The sequence below is a fragment of the Trachemys scripta genome, chromosome 6 (genome assembly GCF_013100865.1).
Source record: "Trachemys scripta elegans isolate TJP31775 chromosome 6, CAS_Tse_1.0, whole genome shotgun sequence".
NCBI lineage: Eukaryota > Metazoa > Chordata > Testudines > Emydidae > Trachemys > Trachemys scripta.
This window is the reverse complement of record NC_048303.1, coordinates 116007001-116031083: the sequence shown is the minus strand read 5'-3', so window position 1 is coordinate 116031083 and position 24083 is coordinate 116007001. Positions and strand designations below refer to the sequence as shown.

At 45.3% G+C, this 24083-nt stretch overlaps 1 protein-coding gene across 1 annotated transcript in view; it reads right to left on the bottom strand.

Moving 5' to 3' along the window:
- The window catches only part of SNX30 (sorting nexin family member 30), a 56434-nt gene extending 36726 nt beyond the window's left edge, over positions 1-19708 (bottom strand). The window contains exon 1 of the mRNA XM_034773564.1: positions 19428-19708. Coding sequence (XP_034629455.1) covers positions 19428-19595 — 168 coding nt within the window. The 5' untranslated portion in view covers positions 19596-19708. The remainder of the gene's footprint in view (positions 1-19427) is intronic.
- Positions 19709-24083: the final 4375 nt, after the last annotated feature.

Here is a 24083-nt window from a genome sequence, read left to right as displayed (position 1 = left end):
TGGCCAGGCAGAGTCAGCCTTGAGGCAGCATCATTAGTTGCCGGACAAAGTCAGCCACGGAGGCAACGTCACTTTTTTCCCCCCACAATGAATATAAACAAGTCAATACCGAACACAGCTATCTGACGACACCTTCAGGATTGCAGCAAGGTGTGCAACTGCTCAGTCACGGAGGCCAAACATCAACAAACTGACAGAACTGAAGCGTTGCCAGGTGTCTGGCAAACACTAAAAACTCTCTGGCAGGCAAAGAAGTGTATAAAGTTGTATGACAGTTTTATTATTTCTAAGAAATTCAAAATAAAAAATATAAATTTAAACGTTTTCTTTTCTGAACACCATCTTCAGTGACATTATTGGCCCGCTGGGAGGATTTGAGGACTGGCACTGGCCCCAAGGTAAATTAAGTTTGAGACCCCTGGTGTGGATACTTCTATTCTTTGAAGGGCTGTTTACATTTCTATGTAGCTAGAAACAGCTACCACTCCCCCAGAGTCTATACCAGTGGGTCTCAAACTTTTTTTTACTGGTGACCCCTTTCATGTCGCAAGCCTCAGAGTGCGAGCCCCCTAATAAATTAAACACCCTTTTAAATATATTTAACACCATTATAAATGCTGGAGGCAGGCAGGGTTTGGGGTGGAGATTGACAGCTCGCGACCCCTCCTGTAATGATGTCGTGACCCCTGAAGGGTCCCAAACCCCAGTTTGAGAACCCCTGGTCTATACAAACCCACATGCAGCATAGATAGTTCTCTATCCTGCCATCAGATGGTTGTGAAGCAATAAAAAGCTAATTCATTAAAATTTTCAAGTTAGCAGAACAATTAAGACATATTTACACAACTTAGCTCTGACTTCCATAGGAACATTTGACACCAATATATAAAACACTACTCCAAGGACTCCGGCCCTTCCTTTGCAGGAGGAAGTCTTTTATTGTTAACATGTGAATCCTGTCTATGCTAAACAACTTCCAGGGAGGGCAGAGGTTTCCCCCTCCCCTCAGTACAATGCTTTGTGGAATTATTTTCTTTCATTGGAACAGAATAAAGCATTTTGCATTAAATATCTGAGTCACTGGAGTCTTCTTTTGCTTAGAGGACAACGACTGGGATGACATGGGAGGGGAGAATCATTTGCAATTTGAGACACTATCTGAAAGGTGATGGATTTAAATAGCTTTCAGTAAAGCGCATTCTCCAACCATAAACTCCTCTAAGTATACAGAGGACATTCCTGTCCCTTTTGGAAAGTCTAACCCAAAAGGAGAGGCATTGAGGCTGGATTACAGCTGTTTTACCAACAGGAATTAAGACTCCCCAAGAGATGGTAGAGACCTCCAAATACTACAGTTCAGCTCTAGGTCAAGAGTTTCAAAAGTGACTAGTGATTTTGGGTTCCTAACTTGAGACACCCTAAAGGGCCTGATTGTCAGAAAACTGAGCTTCTGCCTTAAAAAAACAGGCCCCTTTAAGGTGACACAAAGGGAACACAAGGATCACCCACGAAAGCTTATGCTCCAATACATCTGTTAGTCTTAAAGGTGCCACAGGACTCTGTGGCTTTTTACAGATCCAGATTAACACGGCTACCCCTGATACGTAAGGATCATTAGTCACTTTTCAAAAGTCTGGCCATATCATATGAAATGGATTAAGATTAGATGTGACAGTTTAGTACATGAGTAATGTAGGCCAATAATATTATACATCCTTCTTTACTGGAAGTGACAAACGTGGATAGGTTTTCTTTAAATACCAATTTGGCCTAAATGAGACTCCTATTAAAGAAAGACAGGAAAGCAAATAAAAAGGACAAGGAAGTTTTCCAGCTTTAAGTGCCACCCCTATTTGTGCTATCCAAAGCAGGCATACTTCTTCCCCTCTTCCCCCACCCTTCTCCAGTATCTTGAGGGATAACAATTGTTCCCTCGTGCTTTTGCACAAATACTATACTATTATACAATAGCTAGGAACAGTTACAAAGCAAGATTTATAGCAGGTTGCTTGGAGAGAGAGACAGACATGATGGCAAGTTCTCAGTCAAGGATGCCACTGGTTTGAATATTATTATAGAATGACTAAGGCTATGTCTACACTGCCACTTCCAGCGCTAAAACTTTAGTTGTTCAGAGGTGTGAACACACACACACACACACACACACCCACCCCAAAAGTTTTACTGGCACTTTTCAGCACTAAAGACAGCGCTTTATCCCGGGAGCCACACTCCTGGCGACAAAGCTACCACCCCTTGTTCAGGGTAGTTTCCCCCCCCCCCCTCATCATCATCACCACCACCACCACCGCTCTCCCCCGGCGATAAAGCGTGACTACACTGCCCATGCAACAGCACGGCCGTGGCAGCATAGACATACCCTCACTCCCACTTCTCCTCAGTGCTCTTCTGGGAGGGAAAGCTGTTAGGACAACACACTTGCATACCTCAGGGGCAAAATCCTGTCCCCCAATACAGAAAAGGAGGGGGGAATGGGGAGCTGATCTGAGAACTGAAGCACACTTCCTCCCATTATACTTTTGAAGTAGTGAGGCTTTCCAGAGAGCAGACTCTGTAAATGAAGCATTTTAACAGTTTGCATTTTTAAAATGCAATGTCAGCCTTGTGTGTGTGTGTAAGTTTGTTTTCTTAGGAATAAGCTCAATAAAGAAAAGTGGCAGTTAATGTTTTACCACCAAATAGCCCATCTCCATGTAAGAGAGGCCACAAATTAAATTTGGGACCTGGAAGTCATTGTGTATTTATTCCTGTTCCTGCTCTACTGCCTGTAACTGACCCACCTGAGATCTTTTAGGTTAACCCTCAGTTTCATGCTAACTACATGTCAGTGGAGTCAGCTTTCTTAGGGGCAACGCAAGAGTAAGGAGAAGGCAGGTGCAAATCGCGATGCTACTCAGAAATATACAAGTGAGACAAGCAGGATACCACACCGAGCGCCATGTTTACAGAATGAAAGGCAGTTCTACACTATCACAGTGCTAAGATGCAGAGCACGGAAATGAGTCAGGGCGCTAGGTTACATCAACTTTGGGCAAGTCACTTTACAAATGGGGAAACTGAAGCACAGAAGGCAAATGAAGACACTAGTTACCAACTTCACAGGAGTGAGGAGAGTTTGAATGCTTTGAGATCCTCGGGAAGGAAGATCTGTAGGAATGCAAATTAGTGTTTTCCATATTGCTATCCTAATGAACACTTAGGAGTAAGACATCTTGATAGCTTAGGCGTGTGAGGAAAGGAGGCCAGTCAGAATTTCTGTCAGAACCTAGTTTTCTGGGGTCCTTTGCACACAGAGCATGATCCCTTCTGGTGCCTGTGGGGGCAGCACCCGTGGTTCCAGCAGGAGTCAGTAACTGAAGCAATACCGCTCCCAACTTGGATAAGGCATGACAGGAACAAGACCTATGCTGGCCAGTTGTGAACAGAAACTGAAAGGATCCTTTATACCACCTCATCCCCTACTAGCCAGGTGCAGACATGAGCAAGGGAGATCCAGGAATACCACTACTGTGTGGAGAGACAAGCACTAGATGAGAGAGATGTCAAGCAACCCCTCCCCTAATTATCTGCATTGCTTCTGACTAGACTGTCTCAGACTCTCACAAAAAAGTACGCCATGGGGAGGAGGGGAAGCGGGAGGCATGAGACGACAAAATGAAGTTTCTGTGCTGCAGGACTGCTCCCTAGGCTATCCCAATCACTGCCTCACCATCTCAGAGATTAACAAGGTCTGTGTTGACAAGACAGACTATAGGTCCACCTGTATCCTAGCAATCAAGAAAAGTGCCTCTGTATATGCATCAAGTTCCTGGCAGAGCCATTGTGGTGGGAGCTGTGGTTTCCCACTCATAACCACGGGCTAAAGGAAATATTGACCAACTTGCCCTCAGATCAATGTAACAAGTGATAGTATATTAGTCCTTGAAGACCAATGCAGAATAGCAGTGCAAGCTTTTTCTGATTAAAAATAAGTTGCATTTTTATTTGACTATTGGTAACATTCTGGATTCTAATGTCCTGCTGGCTGCTGGGATACTGGAGTCTTGAACCCAAGCAGTTTCCATCAGCTCCAAACTGGCAAGAACCAGCCTAGATTTTGTAAACCCTTCCCTAAATATTTACAGCCCTGATTGCCACCTTAAGCCACAAGAACTGGCCCATTTTCTGAGTGCCAGTGCCTTGCACCACTAGGGGCTGCTGTGCAGAGCAAACAGAAGATACCCCATCCCAGTTACTGCCCTGGATCTGCACATGGCAGTAGTCAGAGAATTTGGTGCCCCTCTTGCCATGGGGGGGGGCGGGGGAAGAAGAGGATTATTGGGACCGCCACAGAAAGAAAACATTGCTGCCAGGGGAAGAACATGGTTGTCCTGCTCCTCCTGACTAGAATGGGATGGTGAAAGACAAGGAAAGAATAAATAAAGTTCCAAATCCCAAATATATACATTTATCATCTAGGATTATATTCCCTAAATAGGCTTTAGAAAACAAATGAGGCAGGGCTCAGTAAATTCAGTTTGCCAAGTAGTCTTAGGTCATATTGGTTAGCCTTTTTAGGACATCATACCGAGTCTCAATAGCGAACTCGCAAGAGAGTTGTAAATAAATTGCAAGCTTGGTCACTTGCCAGTTTCCTCAGGCCAGTGTTTTCGACCCTATGAAAGGCGGCTGGATGGCCTTGCATTAAAAAGCCTCATCTTCCAGAATGATGGATGCAGTATGGAAGGGTTGTAAACAGGCGTTACTATCTGAAGAAGCTGACTAAAAATGTCGATGCAGAGGACGCGACACTAAAGACAGTCAGCCAAGAGTCAAGCAAACAGCAGCTTTAATCCTACCTCCACGTCCTTCAATACACAAGCAGAGTCAGGCAACACCAACTCTTAATGTGACCCAGACACACTTATTGCAAGATGGGTTGGGCTTCCTTTCTGTCCTCCCTAGGAATGAGGGCTAGTCTATTCACTGCTATGAGCGGGTCTTCTACTCACAGATACAAATAAATATTCCCCTTTTTACATCTAGCCTGCCCTCTGGAGAACCAAAGTGCTACATACATTCTCAAAGCTTCACTGCCTGGGGTTTTGTCAGATCCATTCTTAGGGTACGTCTACACTGAATGCTACAGTGTCGCAGCTGCACTGCTGTAGTGCTTCAGTGTAGACACTACCTACCAGTGGCGTAGCTAGAACAGGACAGTTGATAGGCCCCAACTTCAGGTGGATGGGCAATGACGGGGGGCAGGAGGGATCGGGGCTGCTTCCCCCACACCCTCTCCAGCTGGCCTTGCAGGGGGCAATAGACATGGTGGCCAGGGGACCCCCAGGGTCCAGGTGGACACCCAAGGAGCAGGGTTGGGGCGTGAGGACTTGTCCCACTCTGCCCGCCCAGCGCTCCAGCTGGGGAGGGGGGCTCAGGCACAGGGGCTTGCGGGCGGGTAAACCCCCGTGCCCCAACCCTGCTCCCCAGCTGGAGCGCTGGGCGGGTGCAGAGCCAGGGGTGGGCCTGAATGCTAAGTGGGTGGGCTGTGGCCTGCCCGTGGCTATGCCCCTGCTACTTACACTGATGGGAGGGGTTCTCCCATCTGCATAGTCATTCCATCTCCCCAAGAAGTGGTAGGTACATGAACAGAAGAATTCTTCTGTCCACCTAGTGCGGTCTACACCAGGAGTTAGGGTGGAAAAGCTACATCTCTTCAGGGATGTAGATTTTTCACACCCCTAAGCAACAAAGGTAAGCCAACCTAATTTTCTAGTATAAACCAGGCCCAAGGGACACACATTCATTAAGATTTCACCATTGCCTTAACTGGAGAGGAGCCATCAGAGAAGAGATGCTTCCAGGAACATAGACATCTTTACAAACATGCGAGAAAGTAGCCGGATAGTTACGTGATTACTGCTATCTTGTCTATTTTTTAGTGTGAATTTAACGAACCCTTTTCCTCCATATGCAGCCCATATGCCAATTCAGGCGTTACTGGCCTTTTATGGTTCGTGTGTAGGATATGGAAGTAGGCCAACCACTGTGGAACTACATGTCTCAGTGCTGATGAAGTCAAATATGCCACTTTCTACCCCCTGCAAGAACCTGCTCACCAGAACAGTTACTGCATCAATACATCCTTCACAACTCAAGGATGTGGCACTGAAAATGCTGGCTCATTAAGCCAGTTACAACTAACTTCAGGTTACAATTGGCCAGATTCTACATTCATTTACTCTAGGTCTTGATTACCATAATTGCGTGATTTGCCCTCAAGTGCTGCTAGCGGCTAGTTCATTGCGAATTCCTGCTTTTAAGAACTGGAAAAGCAACTAGTTCTCAGCCTGCCTGCCTGGCACTCCAGCCAGGGAACGGGGATGTAGTGCAGGGGGGCTTGCCTTGTCTTTGAAGGATGTATGTGCTTGGGGGGAGGGGGGAAAAGCAAAGGAGGACTGATCTCTTTCTATGGGCTCTTTACTCTTCCTCACCACTTTTGCTGGTGCGGCCTTCTCCCTGCCCCTGCCCCCGCCCCAACCTAAACAAATCAAACCCTCTCCTCTCAGTCTGCCAGCCATCTGGTGCCTCTACATTACAGCCCAGAGCAACGCCCACATTCACAGAATGGGCCTGTTCTCCTGGCAGAGCGGCTCACTTCCTCAATGCCTGTCAGTGATGTTTTAATACAATCTGCCACTGCCTGATGAGACACCCTCTCACGCCCACCAGCCTCTTTGTATATGGGAGACTGGAGTTCAGTTCCCCGCTCCACCAGAAACACCCTCCCGTGTCACTTTGGGCAGATCTCTGGGACTTTCTTAACTCATGCAAAATGGGATAACAATGCTGACCTACTTCATAAGGATGTTGTAAGGTTAGCTACACTAAAGACTGTGAGGTGTGCAAAATGAGTACATAGGTTATTTTCATCTTTATTAGAGACGACCTTGTATAGAAAGAGCCCTAACACTCAGAGAAACATGAGTATTTCCAACTCCAGTAGCCTTGCTGTAGTTTAAAAAAACCCACCACACATATGCAGCCACAAACAGATGTAGTATAAAGAGCCTTAAAAATTCCTTCCAACCACTAGATAGCAATGGAATATTTAAAGATGTGAGTTTTTCCCCCCCACAATGTTTTTAACAGCAAGATGTTTCCAGGACTAAAACTTTTAAGACCCAGTCAGGAAGACAAATTCTAAATAATGCCTTTACTTAAAGAACAGATCAGGTTTATTTTATATACATATATTCCATAATATTTTTTTACATCATCACTTCCAATTTTTAAGAGTTTGTTATGCAACAGCTGTCTGACACTAAAGCCAGCCTCCTAAAACTCATGCAAGCCCAACCCCAAGTTAGCGGATACATGATCTGCACCGCCTTCAGTTTTTAAATAATTGACAGTTATTTCTACACCTAATTTTTAAAGACAACTATGTATGTGGGAAGAGAAAGTGATTCTGTAGAAAGACCATTTCTACTCATATATGGAATGTGGATAAGGCAAAGTTTCACAATAAATTAGAAGAAACCCCAATCTTTCTACCTCTGGTAAAAAAAAAAAAAAAAAAAAAAAAAAAAAAAAAGTATAAAGTAACTCTTCACTTAACGTTGTAGTTATGTTCCTGAAAAATGCAACTAAGTGAAATGATGTTAAGCGAATCCACTTTCCCCATAAGAATTAATGTAAATGAGGGGATTAGGTTCCAGGGAAATTTTTTTTTGCCAGAGAAAAGACACTAATACACACACACACACACACACTAAGTTTTAAACAATTTAATACTGGTACACAGTGATGAGGATTGAGATGGATGGAGGACTCAGAGGGTGGGATATTTCCCTTACTGCTAAATGATGAACTAGCAATTGTCTGAGCCCTCAAGGGTTAACTCTCTCACTCTACAAGGCAGCAGGAATGGAGGGAGATATGTGCATTTCCCCTTTAAGTACACTGCCTTGTTAATCAGATCAGCTTGCTGAGACCAACTGCTGCAAGCTCCCTCCCTCCTAAGCCCTGGTGTGTCCCCCCTGCTCTATGGAAGATGGGGTAAGCGGGGTGCAGGATTGGGGGAACCCTGACATTAGCCCCCCTCTCCCCTTCCCCCCCCCCCCCCCGCACAGCAAGCAGGAGTCTCTGGGAGCAGCTCCCAGGCAGAGGGCAGGAGCAGCACATGGCAACGGGGGGAGGGACAGCTGAACTGCCGATTGCTAGCCTGCTGGGCAGCTGCAGCACAGGGAACTTAGGGGAGCGGGAGCTGATAGGGGGCTGCCAGTCCACCCTGGTTCCAAGCCCCCACCAGCTAGCTCCAACGGGCTACTCTTCCTGCAAGCAGTAGACAAAGCAGGCGGCTGCCAAACGATGTTAGACGGGAGCATTGCACAACTTTAAACGAGCATGTTTCGTAATTGATCAGCAACGTAACAACGTTAACCGGGACGACTTTAAGTGAGGTGTTACTGTACGTGAACCTTAAAATCCAAAGCAAGCTTCAAGTGCAATACTGTAGGGCTATTGGTGAATTTTTAAGGGCCACAAAATAGAGATGGACGTTTAATGAAGTCCTATTGTAATCCAGAAGCATCTAGCTAGGCTTTTTTAGGACAGCAGTTAAAAGAAGCCAAAACCCTATAATTGTTTTAAGATAGGCAATGCCAATGATTAATTCAATGAGTAGAAGTTATACCTTGTTTGCAGGATCATGCCTATATTCGATGTAGGAAAGCAAAGGAATGATTGTTATGGGAAGACAGGTTATAACAAGAGCACAAGACACTAATGTATGCCCACATCTTATCAATTTGTAAGAGCAGGAGTCCAATAAGAGGAGAAGCAGATCTCACTATTGACTTGTTTCTTCCACTTTTCCTTAGATTTGAAAGAAGACAGGATCCAGAGAGAGATTTCAGAAATATGGGGCATCCTGAAAAAGGGGCAAAGCTGCTTATGGGAAGAGATCAGGATGCACAATATGACGGGTTCTATTGAGGCTGGGTCAGGAAATGAGGAGTTAGAATATAGTGCAAAAGAGAAATTTGAGCCAATGCAAGGATTGAGGTTGGAAGAGTCATCTACACAAAGTGAGCTTAACTACAGCATAGCGAATGGAATCTGGAGTGATGCAACCATCAGGGGATGGTGAGAGGAGATAACTAGAATGCGGAGCAGGGTGTCAGCAGCAAGAATGGTGGAAGAAGGGATTAAGTGTGGAAGTTATATAGAGGAAGTGCTGACAGGATTTACTAGCAGCCTGGTTGTGGGGGGAAGACTGCTAGAAGGAGTGCTGATGGAGGCCAAGGTTTGAGTCCCGTTCTTCCAGTTAAAAAGGAGTGGAGGAAAGAAAGGCTTTTCAAAACAAGAAGTCAATAGTTTCTACTCTTCTCTTAACTTAATCCTTTATACAGAAGGGATCACTTGGAGAGCAGATTTTTGGTTCCAAGATGCACATTTATTTAAATATAGTTGTGACTAGAGCAGCTGAGATTATTTCTGTGGAAGACCAATCCGTCATGGAAATAAGAGGTTTTGAAGTTTCATCTAGCAAAATATAGCATAACACCAGAAAACCACTAAATATTTGACTGTCCCTCTATGAATTCTTGTCAGCATTTTGAAACTAGGAATTGCTTCTCTGGAACCATAATTAAGAGCTCTGACACTGCCAATATAGCTTGTAATTCATTTCTGTTAATATGCAGTGGTTTCTGGATCTCATCCATTCTAATACTTGCACTTTGGAGCAGGGGAAGCCCTAAGATGTCCCTAGCGCTGTGAAGTGATAGATCAATTTCTGGGTGGAGTTCAGCATCTGTCTAGCCTCATCTTTGCAAGCAAAAGTCAATACAATGGGGACTCCTGTGAAGTATTTAGTGGATCGAGAGGTAATTCAACAAGAAACACAAAAAAGGAGTAATCCTGTTAACCTTTAGAGCACAAAAGGTGGGGAGCTTTTCTTCCCCACCTGCCATAACTAATATGTTATGGGTCCTTTCTGCTACTGTATGTGATGTGCCCCAGCAGGCGTAGCTAAGTGAAGGGGCACTTGTATAAATCGGAGCATTGCCAGCAGATCGAGGGACGTGATCGTTCCCCTCTATTCGACATTGCTGAGGCCTCACCTGGAGTACGGTGTCCAGTTTTGGGCCCCACACTACAAGGATGTGGAAAAATTGGAAAGAGTCCAGCAGAGGGCAACAAAAATGATTAGGGGGCTGGAGCACATGACTTATGAGGAGAGGCTGAGGGAACTGGGATTGTTTAGTCTGCAGAAGAGAAGAATGAGGGGGGATTTGATCGCTGCTTTCAACTACCCGAAGGGGGCTCCAAAGAGGATGGATCTAGACTGTTATCTGCTTCCACTGAGGACAGAACAAGGAGTAATGGTCTCATTGTTGCTGTGGGGGAGGTTTAGGTTGGATATGGAGGGGGGGGGGGGGCGCAAAAAAAAAACCCACGTTCCCTAGGAGGATGGTGAAGCACTGGAATGGGTTACCTAGGGAGGTGGCAGAATCTCCTTCCTTAGAGGTTTTTAAGTCAGGCTTGACAAAGCCCTGGCCGGGATGATTTAGTTGGGGATTGGTCCTGCTTTGAGCAGGGGGTTGAACTAAATGACCTCCTGAGGTCCTTTCCAACCCTGATAGTCTATGATTCTAAGAAAGCAACAGAGGGTCCTGTGGCACCTTTAAGACTAACAGAAGTATTGGGAGCATAAGCTTTCGTGGGTAAGAACCTCACTTCTTCAGATGCAAGACCACAGGACCCTCTGTTGCTTTTTACAGATTCAGACTAACAGCTACCCCTCTGATACTATGATTCTAAGGTTTACTAGAATTTCTATTCCTTGGGGTGGGATTTAAAAAAAAAAAAAAAAAAAATTCATTCCACATTGGCATAACTCTGTTCCCACTGAAGTTGATAGGAATTTTACTGTTCATTTCAATGGGAAATGAGTTAAGCCAGAGAATCTCACCCTAAAGCTTATCTTCAGGTATGAGGTGGACAGTGATCAAGGAATGACAAGGAAAGTCAATAAGCGGGGCAGGGGAGAGGGCGGAGAGGGGAAATGGGAGAGAAGAAGAATTCCACAGAGAAGTGGCAGAAACCAAGAGACCCAAGAAGGGAGAGACCTCAAGGAGAGTCTGGAGCAGACAGCTCAGTTTTAAGGATGGAGACTACACTGTACCTACCCTAACCACAACCTACTAAGCCAGTTAAACAGCAATAATTCCACTGGAAGTAAAGCGATGAAGTTTTAGAAAGTGCCCCCCATTGGGAGCCTGCAAGTGTGTTGGGGGTGAAGTCTGGCAGACAAATGAAAGCACTACAAACTTGCACACTCGTTTGTACTAGAAGATGGACCAGGCCTTCACTTGGGGGTGCCTCACAAATGTATATGCACAAAGAATGGCAAGAAGAGTTGTGACTGGGTGTCTGCACCTTAAAAAGGTCAAAACCTCAGTTAAGTATGCATCTGTGACAAATCTAGGCATTTTCTGCGACCATTTTATGTGCTATGTATCGCTCTGTACCTATGACCTTGGCATCACTGTCCACTGTGGGAGAAATAATTCTTTTCCCCCCTAGGACATGGGAGATCAGGCTAGGTATTTGAGAAATATGTACATTATGGCTCTTCAGAATGGAATCAACACATTTGAATGGGAGACCTTGGGAACCAATCCCAATGACCAAAAAGGTACACCTCGCTGCAGAGGGAGCTGAACATGTGAATACAGCATGGCTGTGTTCAGAGAACAAAGACAAGAGGTGGCAGGTGATGTGTTAAGAGCTGAGCTCTTAGACACGGGGCTCTGACTTGGGACTGACAGACAAAAGGGACACAGAGAGAGAAAGGAAGCAATGATCGTTTCTACAGCAGCACGGATCTGGGACTGCTCTCTCCTAACCTAAGGAGTTTCAGATCTTTAGGCCAGGTGACCAACTAATTGTGACCTTGTTTTGAAAAGGCTCCCTGATGTCACTGCAAACACTTACTGAGAGCACTGCACCCCAAAGGGTGCACCTCCTTCTGCAGGAGTCGGATTTAGATGGATTCACTGCAGGAAGCCAGAGAGACAGGGATGGTTGGTGCACAAAGGCCCAGTTTCGGAGTTATGGAGGCAGCAGCATACAAAGGAAAACATGTACTGGACAGCCAAGACTGTAGAAGCTGCAGTGATTAACAGACCTTATTTTAAAGGCCAAGATTCTTCTCCCCCTGCCCCCACAGATCAGTCAGAATGAAGGAGCTGTGCCAACGAGATAGGCATCAGAGGCTGTAGAGAACCAATTCTGCAATCCTGTTCCAACATAGCTCAAGATACTTGCAAAACTAAGTTTTTTTATGCTACTCCAAACTGCAGAGACGATGCCAGATAAAGCAGCACAAAGTGTGAGAGGCTCGTGAAGACTTTCAACCATGGCTAGCTAGGCTCCATAGCTTGTAAGAATGTGGTTACATTATTGAACAGCACCTGTGGATTCACAAGTTATCATAGCTGGAAATGGCACATGAAGCCCTAAGAGTGATTAAACTGGTGCTGAAAAGGATAAGGGGGAGACTTGGTGGTGGACTCTTCAAGTTAGAGCTTCAGTTGAGAAGAACAAGGTCAACAAATGACAGGCCAGTGGCTTGAGCAAGGATAAGAGGCGTATGGAGGCAAAAAAAACAGCCAAAGTGTTGCAACAGATAAAAATTTGTCCTGCAATGGGCTACATAACCAACTAGGAGGATATGAGGGAGATGAGACCATCTACAAACTCACTAAGGCAAGAGAAAATAATGAGGGATGTGAATCAGTTTGCTTCTATTAGAAATGAACATGGTATATGACAAATCAACAAAGCCTGGAGTGATAATTTTGAAAAAGTGCTGAACGAGGAGAAGCCAAGGAAGGAACTAACACCACACAAGCCGAAACCAGGCTTGACAGATTGCATGCAGAAGGAAGAGGTTGCAGAGGCACTTAGGGCCACATGAAGTACGGGTGGATGCACTGAAGTCACTGGGAAGGGAAGGCAGCAAGTATTTTACAAATCTGTTCAATGATTCTTAAGAAAGAATGCTGGAGTGACAAAAGCTTTGTTGTGCCCATTTTTAAACAAAGGAGAGAATATACTGTGTTCTAATTATCACCCAATTAAGCTGATGTCATACTATGAAAGTATGGGAGATGATTACTGAAAAGCATTTGCATGGAATGGTTGAAGTTTGAAGCTGTCAGTAAGGATGCCAGGAAGAAGTATGATTTTGCTATATTTATCATAAGAATGTCCGTAGTGGGTAAGACCAATGGTCCATCTAGCCCAATACCCTGCCTTTCAACAGTGGCCAGTGCCAAATGCTTCAGAGCAAACGAACAGAACAGGGGAATCATCAAGTGACCCATCCCATCATCCAGTCCCAGCTTCTTGCAGTCAGAATGCTCTAAGAATTCTTATGGAGAAGTTCAGAGAAGAGAGACAGCATCGGAGTATGATCTTTATAGACATGGAGAAGGCATATGATTGTGTACCAAGAGAATTGAAATGGGAATTTGAGACAGAGAGGTGTGCCTGAGGAATAGGTCCATCTTACCCAGGATATGTGCAACAGACCAGCTAGCATAGTCAAAACCAAATGGGACTACAACACAGAGAGTTTCCAGTAAACATTGGCCTGCATGAGGGGTTAGCACGGAGTCTTTTTTGTTAGCAGTTATCACAGATGTGATAAGTGAGAATATATGAAGGGAGACATCTTGGAATATGCTGTTTGCTGATGACAGTCATATGTGTAGAAGACAGAGACCCTGGAAGCCAACTTTGAACAGCAGCATCACAATTTTCAGCAGGCAGGACATGGAGTGAACGTTAATAAGACCGAGGCTTTGATAACTGGGGGACGACCACCTACCATAAAGGATATTATAGGCAGAAAGCTTAGGGGAGTGAAAGAATTTACATACCTAGCATCAATGGCTGCTGACAATGGTGGCCTCCTGAGTGATGCACAGCATCATACCAAAGCTGCTTCAGGTGCAAATAGAAGGAGCTGACCCCAATTCTCTGGGATAAAAAGATGCCAAAAGGCAGACTGCATAAAACTATAATTTGTCCCATCCTAACGTATGGAACCAAGACTTGGCCAGAAAAGAGACCTTGAGGTGGTCAAACGGTTAGATGCTCCTTGATAGGGAAATGACGTTGTGGGGGATTTTGAGTGGGCTCTGAGGCGCTGGATTCACCACTCAAGCTACAGGCTGCAGTGACTGGAGAGCATTCTAACTGCCCTACGTAGACTCTACACTCCAGACCCCACTCAAAATCCCTGGGGCTTACCTTTTATTAGATTTGATGGTGCCGTCTATACGTGTGCCACAGGGAGAACACACCCTGAGGTTGCTACTAAATACAAATCACAAGCAAAGAGGTGTTCACGATTCATATTTAGTCACACAAGTGACTTTGCATACTTCAGTGGGCGTGGTACCCCAGTGCCCTCTGTATACGAGCAACCACTGACTCTCCAGAAACTTGCCCATTAAACGAATTCACTAGAAGCTTTATCTGTCAGCAGCCTGGGTCCTTTCCAGCTCTGCCAAAGAGAAGAAAGGAGAAGAGCACTGTGGGGAAATAAAGGCAACGAACAGAGTGCTGCCAGCTTCCAGGAAACAGAACTAGGTCTGTCTTTACCTTTTAAGGCAGCATTGCTGAGTGTGGGGTGCACACAACCCTTGTGGGGTGGGGCACAAAACAGTGGCAGTGCAAGTTTCCTCTGCACTGTCCAGCCAACATGGCAGGGTTGGAGCTTTCAAAGGGTTTAGGAAGCGTTGCTTGAAAGATTCTAAACAAGTGCATAATCCAACCCCTCAGGCGGACTCAGTAAATTGTCCTATCCCTCTACTAAATAGGCATCAGGATTGTAGGGCTTTTCTGGTTGACATGGAGCAGACAGTCAAGGTTAAATTCAGTTGTGGCATAAGCCCACTAACTGAATGGGGCTGTGTCTACTTACAGCAGGGAGAATTGGGACCCCAATCTCAATTGATACTGAGGAGAGTATTATAGCACTTCATACCTGGCAAATGCATTTTGCTGGGGGTGGGGGAGGCAAAGAGCAAACAAATGTGCACAGATGGTAGTTAGAGGGGCAGTGGAAAGAGCTATGAACCTAGGCCAGAAAGGCAGCAGAGTTCAACCACACTTGCAACTTCTTACCCATTTTTTCAAACCAGTGAATTAGCCTGCAAAGAGATGAAGTCACAGCCAAAGATTAAGACAATCAGGCCAGTCAGCAAGCTAGCAGGCATTAAATTTAACCTTTTGAAGTGTTTTGGGAATGGGCATTAACCGCACAAGCAGTTTAAACTTTACTACTACCATAAGATTAGAGAGAGATGCTGCTCATTTAGAAAGCCCCTACATTCTTGCAAAAGGGGAGTCGAGTTTTTCCTGCCAGTTCTGTGAATTTTAAACAGAGGAGGGAGAGCTCTGGGACAGAAAGGCAGAACACCCTGAAGATATGCTCTCAGATTCATTGTCTTCTGGATTTTACTGCCAAATCCTTCTCCAGATACTGGAGCATCTCGGCTCTTTTCTCATGTCTGACCTACTGGGTTTTTAGGCTCAGGGAATCCCTTTTTATTTGAGAGATTATACCAAAGATAGGGCATTCAGAGAGAGAGCCAATTGAGTCTGCTGTTCTCCACTGCTTTGATGTCAGAATATTTTACTCAGAGACCAGCTTTGAATAAGGCTTATTACTATGAGCATCTATTCCCGCCATCACACACAGCATTTTCAGCAGCTAGCACTCATCCCCACCCTACACAAATGACTCCAGCAGCACAGGTGGATTCACCTGCATTGCTTCCTACAGCATATTGTCAGCTGGCCTGAGGCTACTGTTGGGCAGAGCCCTTTCCTCCTTCTCCCAACCTCCCCCCCCCACCCCAATGATCAGGGTGACCAAGCTCACCTGACTCTCAGCTGCCTCTTAAAAAGATTCATAGATTCTAAGGTCAGAAGGGACCATTATGATCATCTAGTCTGACCTCCCGCATGAGGCAGGCCACAAAAGCTGACCCACCCACTCCTGGAATAATTCTCTCCCATGACTCAGCTGTTGAAGTCCCCAAATCATGATTTAAAGACTTCAAATCACTGAGAATCCTCCAGCAAGCGACCCCTGCCCCATGCTGCGGAGGAAGGCGAAAAACCTCCAGGGCCTCTGCCAATCTACCCTGGAGGAAAATTCCTTCCCAACCCCAAATATGGCGATCAGCTGAACCCCGAGCATGCGGGCAAGATTCTCTAGCCAGACCCTCTGGAAAAAGTTCTCTGTAGTAACTTTTAATATCCCATCATTGACCATTATTGCTAATTACCAGCAATGGCACGTTACTGACCTATTGACTAAAATCACTGTATCCCATCAAACCATCCCCTTCATAAACTTATCAAGCTTAATCTTAAAGCCAGAGAGGTCTTTCGCCCCCCGTTTCCCTCGGAAGGCCGTTCCAAAACTTCACCCCTCTGATAGTTAGAAACCTTTGTCTAATTTCAAGCCTAAACTTCCCGACGGCCAGTTTATATCCATTCGTTATCGTGTCCACATTAGTACTGAGCTGAAATAATTCCTCTTCCTCCCTGGTATTTATCCCTCTGATATATTTAAAGAGAGCAATCATATCCCCCATCAGCCTTCTTTTGGTTAAGGTAAACAAACCGAGCTCCTCGAGTCTCCTTTCATACGACAGATTTTCCATTCCTCCGATCATCCTAGTGGCCCTCCTCTGTACCCGTTCGTTTGATTTCATCCTTTTTAAACATGGGAGACCAGAACTGCACACAGTACTCCAAATGAGGTCTCACCAGTGCCTTGTATAACGGAACCAGCACCTCCTTATCCCTACTAGAAATACCTCGCCTAATGCATCCCAAGACCGCATTAGCTTTTTTCACGGCCACGTCACATTGGCGACTCAGTCATCCTGCGATCAACCAGGACTCCAAGGTCCTTCTCTTCCGTTACTTCCAACCGATGCGTACCTAGCCTATAACTAAAATTCTTGTTATTTATCCCTAAATGCATAACCTTACACTTCGCACTATTAAATTTCATCCTATTACTATTACTCCAGTTTACAAGGTCATCCAAATCTCCCTGCAGGATATCCCGATCCTTCTCTGAATTGGCAATACCTCCCAACTTTGTGTCGTCCGCAAACTTTATCAACCCACTCCTACATTTGGTTCCGAGGTCAGTAATGAATAGATTAAATAAAATCGGACCCAAAACCGAACCTTGAGGAACTCCACTGGTAACCTCCCTTCAACCTGACAGTTAACCTTTCAGTATGACCCGCTGCAATCTCCCCTTTAACCAGTTCTTTATCCATCTCTGGATTTTCATATCGATCCCCATCTTTTCCAATTTAACTAATAATTCCTCATGCGGTACCGTATCAAACGCTTTACTGAAATCGAGGTGTATTAGATCCACCGCATTTCCACCTGCTTGCACTCCAGAATTTAAGGTCTGAGTTTAAGGCCCTGTTTACACTAGGGAAGTTCACACCAGTGTAGTTATGTCTCAGAGCAGGATTTACACCAGTAACATACCGGGATCAGCGATACTGGTGCAGCACATTGAGTTTGTACCACTACAGTTACTTTCATGCAAATCTCCTTGGTGGAGCCAGGGCTGGAGCCTTTGAATCCGTAAGGGCTGGAGCCATCATGTTAGTGCACAACTTAAAGGTAAACCAAGGCAGTAATGCCCACCTTAGTGCACTGACAACCTACTACGCAGTTCTGAGATGTGAGCTGCCCCACGCCATCTCAAAGGATGCCAACCCCAAAGCCTAATGTCAATAACTTACATGGCAACTATTTGCCTGCTGGTCAAGTCACAGAAGGGTGACTTCGGCTCAGGTGGGCAAATCTCCTCTCCTCCAGGGGAGGCACCATCCCCCTCGGCGACTATGAATGGTGGATCAGGGATAAGGGAGAGGTCCCATCTACGGAGAGGAGCAGTGGCACCAGACAGCTCTTGTATGGGGAGGGATGACCGCTGCCCCGCAATGAGAAGTGTGGCAGGGCAAAAAGGGTATGCCTAGGGCTCCAGATCACCTCAGTCTTGCCCTGCAGAGAGCTCCACTCATGTGGATTTAGACAAAGCCAGGGGCAGCTACAAAGCCTCCAGAACAAAGGACGGCAGATTTGTAACTGTTGACACCTAGCCCATCCTGCACAAGTCAATAAGAAGAAGAACAGGAGTACCTGTGGCACCTTAGAGACTAACAAATTTATTAGAGCATAAGCTTTCATGGACTACAGCCCATATGCATATGCATCCGAAGAAGTGGGCTGTAGTCCACGAAAGCTTATGCTCTAATAAATTTGTTAGTCTCTAAGGTGCCACAAGTACTCCTGTTCTTCTTTTTGCAGATACAGACTAACACGGCTGTTACTCTGAAAGTCAATAAGAGCGGAGGATGCCATTCAGAGTTCAGGAAGCCTGCAGCACCTTGTAGGACCAGGCCCTATATTTATCTATTTACTGAATGAAATTTAGTTTGAGAAAGCTTCAGGCCCACCCCCACAAGCTGCCTAAAGCATAACAACTATCCAACCTGACCAGATTTCTTTATTCAACTACAATTTAAAAAAAAAAAAAGCCTGCATGCACGCTCAATAAGAAATACCTAACCACTGCAAGAACAAGCAACACCAGTATAACACGAGGTCTACCCAGGAAAGCAATCAATGTTGCTCCAAGTTCCCTCGAGAGAGGAGAGAATCACAAGGTATTTAGAAACGTAGCACTTCTCAAGACACCTAGACTCATAGTATGCTCGCACACAGGCCTGGAAAGAGAGGGGATGTGGAGACAGCACAGCCTACCTGCCATATTATTATGGTGAGAAGGGAAAGGGGCAAGGAAAGCCGCTCCCGAGGAGAGGATCACATTCAAATGGTGACAAGCCTAAGAGTAAGGCAAGAATCGTAGCAACACAGCTTTCCCCGCTGGGCTACAGCCTACGCCTTGCCAGGCAGGGATCGAGACATCATCCATCAGGAGCAATCAAGGCCGAACGCTGAACCGAAGAGGATCATTGATCACATCCTGCCCGTTTAACCAGCAGCCAAGACAACAAGGGGGGGGGGGGGATTTCTCCTGCTACTCAAGTCTTTCCTACCACACTCCCGGGCGCGACCCGAACCAAGGCGGGGGCGTGTGGCGGGAGAAGCAGCCCCCCCCCCGGGACAGCAGCCCAGCGCGCCTGCTGATGTGTCAATAGCCTCGGCGGGGGGCTCCTTCGCACGCAGAGCCAGCACCGGGATACCCGCGAGCGATGCAGCCGGCAGGAAAATAAGCCCCGCAATTCAGCCTCCCCAATACCCCGCACCCCAGCCCGGCCGGGCCGTACCTTGTCAGCGAAGCTGCGGGGCAGCAGCAGGTCCGGGCTGGGGCTGAGCTCGGAGGCCGCCTCCTCGCTGCTGGAAGCGGCCAGCGGGTGCGGCATGTCCCGCAGAGCCCGGGGCCCGGAGGAGGGCAGGGCCCGGGGGGTCCCCAGCCCGCCGCCCCCGGCCGACATGGCTGCGCTCGGCGGCGGCAGTAGGCGGGCAAGGACCCCGGGCCCAGGCAGCCGCTGGCGGCCCGAAGCACAGACCGCTGCAGCCCGGCGCAGCGGGGCCAGCACCCAGCCGCGAGCTCCACGCCCAGCCGCCGCGCAGGGAGCGGGCAGCCGCGGGGCGGACGCGGAAGATACAATGTAGCCGCCGCGGCAGCGAGGGAGAAGCTCCGCCTCCTCCGGCTGGCGCTGCCCGCTCGGGCCCTCTGCCAGCGCCGGCGGGGCGGGGCCAGGGGCGGGGCTCGGTGTGAGCGCCACGGGCTGGGCCAGAGGCACCTGGGCGGTTAGATTTGGGATGACAGGCCAACCAGGTGCGCAGGGCTGGGCGGGACCTCATCCCAGGGTCAGGTGCTTAGACTGTAAACTCTGTGGGGGGAGGGACTAAGTTTTGCTCTTTATTTGTACAGCGCCTGGCACCCTGGGTCATCATTCCTGGTTGGGACTGCTGAGGTGTTGCTCTAATACAAATAATAATGATGATCAAACCAAGCAAGCCCTTTTGAAGCCAGTCATCGTCTGTCTGGTTAGGGCCCCAATCTAGCAAAAATGTGCACCTGGGCTTAATGGGGCCTACTCACATACTTAAAGATAAATCTTTGCCCAACTGGAGACCATATCAGGACCATTATGCACATAAGTATTTTCAAAATTTCAGTGGGAATACTCACAGTGAATAACTGTTAAGGATGTGCACAAATCTTTGTAAGGGGAATCTGAATTTCAGAGAACATAAGAATGGCCATATTGGGTCAGACCAAAGGTCCATCAAGCCCAGTATCCTGTCCTCTGACAGTGGCCAATGGCAGGTGCCCCAAAGGGAATGAACAGAACAGGTAATCAGCAAGTGATCCATCCCCTGTCACCCAATCCCAGCTTTTGGCAAACAGAGGCTAAGGACACCATTCCTGCCCATCCTGGCTAACAGCCAGTGATGGACCTATCCTCCATGAATCTATCTAGCTCCCTTTTGAACCCCGTTATAGTATTGGCCTTCACAACATTCTCTGGCAAGGAGTTCCAGAGGTTGACAGTGTGTTGCCTGAAAAAATACTTTCTTGTGTTTGTTTTAAACCTGCTACCTATTAATTGCATTTGGTGGCCCCTTGTTCTTGTATTATGAGAAGGAGTAAATAACACTTCCTTATTTACTTTCTCTACACCAGTCATGATTTTATAGACCTCTATCATATCCCCCCTTAGTCGCCTCTTTTCCAAGCTGAAAAGTCCCAGTCTTTTTAATCTTTCCTCATACAGAAGCCTTTCTATACCCCTAATCATTTTTGTTGCCCTTTCCTGAACCTTTTCCAATTTCAATATATCTTTTTCGAGATGGGGCAACCACATCTATACGCGGTATTCAAGGTGTGGACGTACCATGGATTTAGATAGAGGCATTATGATATTTTCTGTCTTATTATCTATCCCTTTCTTGATGATTCCCAACATTCTGTTCGCTTTTTTGACTGCCACTGCACATTGAGTGAATGATTTCAGAAAACTATCCACAATGACTCCAATATCTCTTTCTTGAGTGGTAATAGCTAATTTAGATCCCATCATTGTATATGTATAGTTAGGATTATGTTTTCCAATGTGCATTACTTTGCATTTATCAACATTAAATTTCATCTGCCATTTTGTTGCCCAGTCACCCAGTTTTGTGAGATCCTTTTGTAGCTCTTCACAGTCTGCCTGGAACTTAACTATCTTGAGTAGTTTTGTATCATCTGCAAATTTTGCCACCACACTGTTTACCCCCTTTTCCAGATCGTTTATGAATATGTTAAATAGGACTGGGCCCTGTACAGATCCCTCGGGGACACCACTATTTACCTCGCTCCATTCTGAAAACTGATCATTTATTCCTACCCTATTTTTCCTATCTTTTAACCAGTTACCAGTCCATGAGAGAACCTTCCCTCTTATCCCATGACAGCTTACTTTGGTTAAGAGCCTTTGGTGAGAGACCTTGTCAAAGGCTTTCTGAAAATCTAAATACACTATATCCACTGGATCTCCTTTGTCTGCATGCTTGTAGACCCCTTCAAGAATTCTAGTAGATTGGTGAGGCATGATTTCCCTTTACAAAAAACATGTTGACTATTTCCCAACAAATTATGTTAATCTATGGTCACCAGTAATTGTAAAAGAGACACTATCAAGGTAAATTCATATATTTAACAAATGCCTTTTCTGTATTTTGGATAAAATTTCAGATTCCTAAAACATAACAAATATATGATACCCTGAACTCAATTCTGCTCAATAAAAATCCCATGTAATTTAATGGGAGTAGCAATAGGACCCCTTACAGGTAATGTGGTCCAGTGGATAGAGCACTGCTCAGGGACTCAGGAGACCTGGTGGCCTCAGTGAAATCAATTGACTTCAGTGTGTCCAGGATTTCACTCCTAGACTCTACCACTGAGTTACTATAGTATCTCAGGCAAGTCACTTCACCCCTCAATTTTCCTTTCTCCATCTTGTTTATTTAACCCCTGATTCTGTAAAGACTTATGTATGTGCTTAACTTTATGCACTGTAAGCAGCTCCATTAATATACAGTATCTGGGCCTTAGACTATAAATGGAGCTGGTATTAAAAACCAGCAAAATGTTTCTCCTTTTTTTCCACTAAAAATTCCAGATTTTGAAGTGTTGTAACCAGCTCTGTATCTGTAGAGTATCTAACACTGACATGTGTATTTGTACAGAGCCTTACACAAATGGGGCCACTAGGTGTTTCTGTAATAAATAAAATAATGCCCTTTTCAATATTTCTCCTTTGTTTACTTTCATTCAACTTGAACATTGATACTAGATTAGCATGACAGGGTACATCCACTATGCCCCTACCTCTTCCACGAACACAAATGGCTCTGAAACTATCAGTATATACTTTATTTACAGTGTCTAATTCCCTCCACCAATACATATCAGCATATCTTTGCTGAGGCCTTTGCTAGAGAGCACCCCTTGTCAGACTCTGTTAACTGTCTCACTCTCCCCTTTTTCCTCACTCACTTCCTTCCTCTTCCTGTGCTCTTTTGAAACCCCTTGTCTGTTAATTGGCTAATTAGCTCATTGACTTCCAAACGCCACTCTGGCCTAGTAATGGGGCACATCTCCTGACCAATTAGGCCTGAGGACTGGAGACTTTTCAAGCTCTCTCACTCAGTGGCTCTATCACCACTAGTCAGTTTCACCATCAGGTAATGTATTTGACTTCCCTGCAAAGGAACACTTATGTTTTTTTAAAATTTGCATTTTTAAAGAAAATATATTTGATATTTTTCATTTATATTAGTTTTTGTAAAAACTTTTCTTTTTAGAACAAACTTAAATTGGGGCTATTTAACTCAGCCTTTTTTATATGTCTATGCACCTTTACCCATAAGAGATTTGTGTGAACTTTCATAACTAACCAACACAATTTGGATAGCCTGTGTCAAAAATTCAGAGAGAATTTAGCTATCAATGCATAGAGTTAAAAATGTGCTGAAAGCTTTTGAATAATTAATAAATTGGGGGAAATTGCGGTCTGTTTTCAAATATTCCCTGAGCAGATAAAGAAGCTACATTTGTTGGATAAATTGTTATTTGTTCAGCACTAATTAGATGTAATAGAATAGTATGTTATGGAGAGAGGATCACTATTAAGCAAAACTCTTCTGATTATAATCCCTTTAAAATCTTACAGTCTAGGCTCCTGATTCTGCAAGCATTTATGCAGGTATGTAATTTTTTGCATGTGAGTAGTACATACTGACTGTGTAAAGTTAAGCATGTGAGTGTTCACAGGTTTGGGCCTACATAAATATGGCAGAGGTATAAATATAGGAATAGGAGCACAATACACATTCATTACACAAGGAAGTGCTGTTTTGTGAAGGAAAAGCTATGAAATACATTTTCTTTAAAAATGCAAATTTAAAAAAAATGGAAGTGTTCCTTTGCAGGGAAGTCAAATACATTACCTGATGGTGAAACTGACTAGTGGTGACAGAACCGCTGAGTGATAGAGCTTGAAAAATCTCCAGTCCTCAGGCCTAATTGGTCAGGAGATGTGCCCCAGTGGTTTGAGCATTGGCTTGCTAAACCCAAGGTTGTGAGCTCAATCCTTGAGGGGGCCATTTAGGGATCTGGGGCAAAAAATTGGTCCTGCTACTGAAGGCAGGGGACTGGACTCCATGACCTTTCAAGGTCCCTTCCAGTTCTATGAAATAGGTATTATTATTTTAAATTGAATTCCTACTATTAATAACTTTATTATTATTTAATATTTGTTGTGATAGCACTCAAAAGGCCCCAGTTAGAATCCAGTTGCCATTATGCTATGTGTGTTGTACTATATATCTTGCTAGCTATATTTTTAAACACCTGTTTCAGAAAAAAACCCAAAACCAATACCATGAATCATCTTACACATATCTTAATAGACTCTCTAAATTAT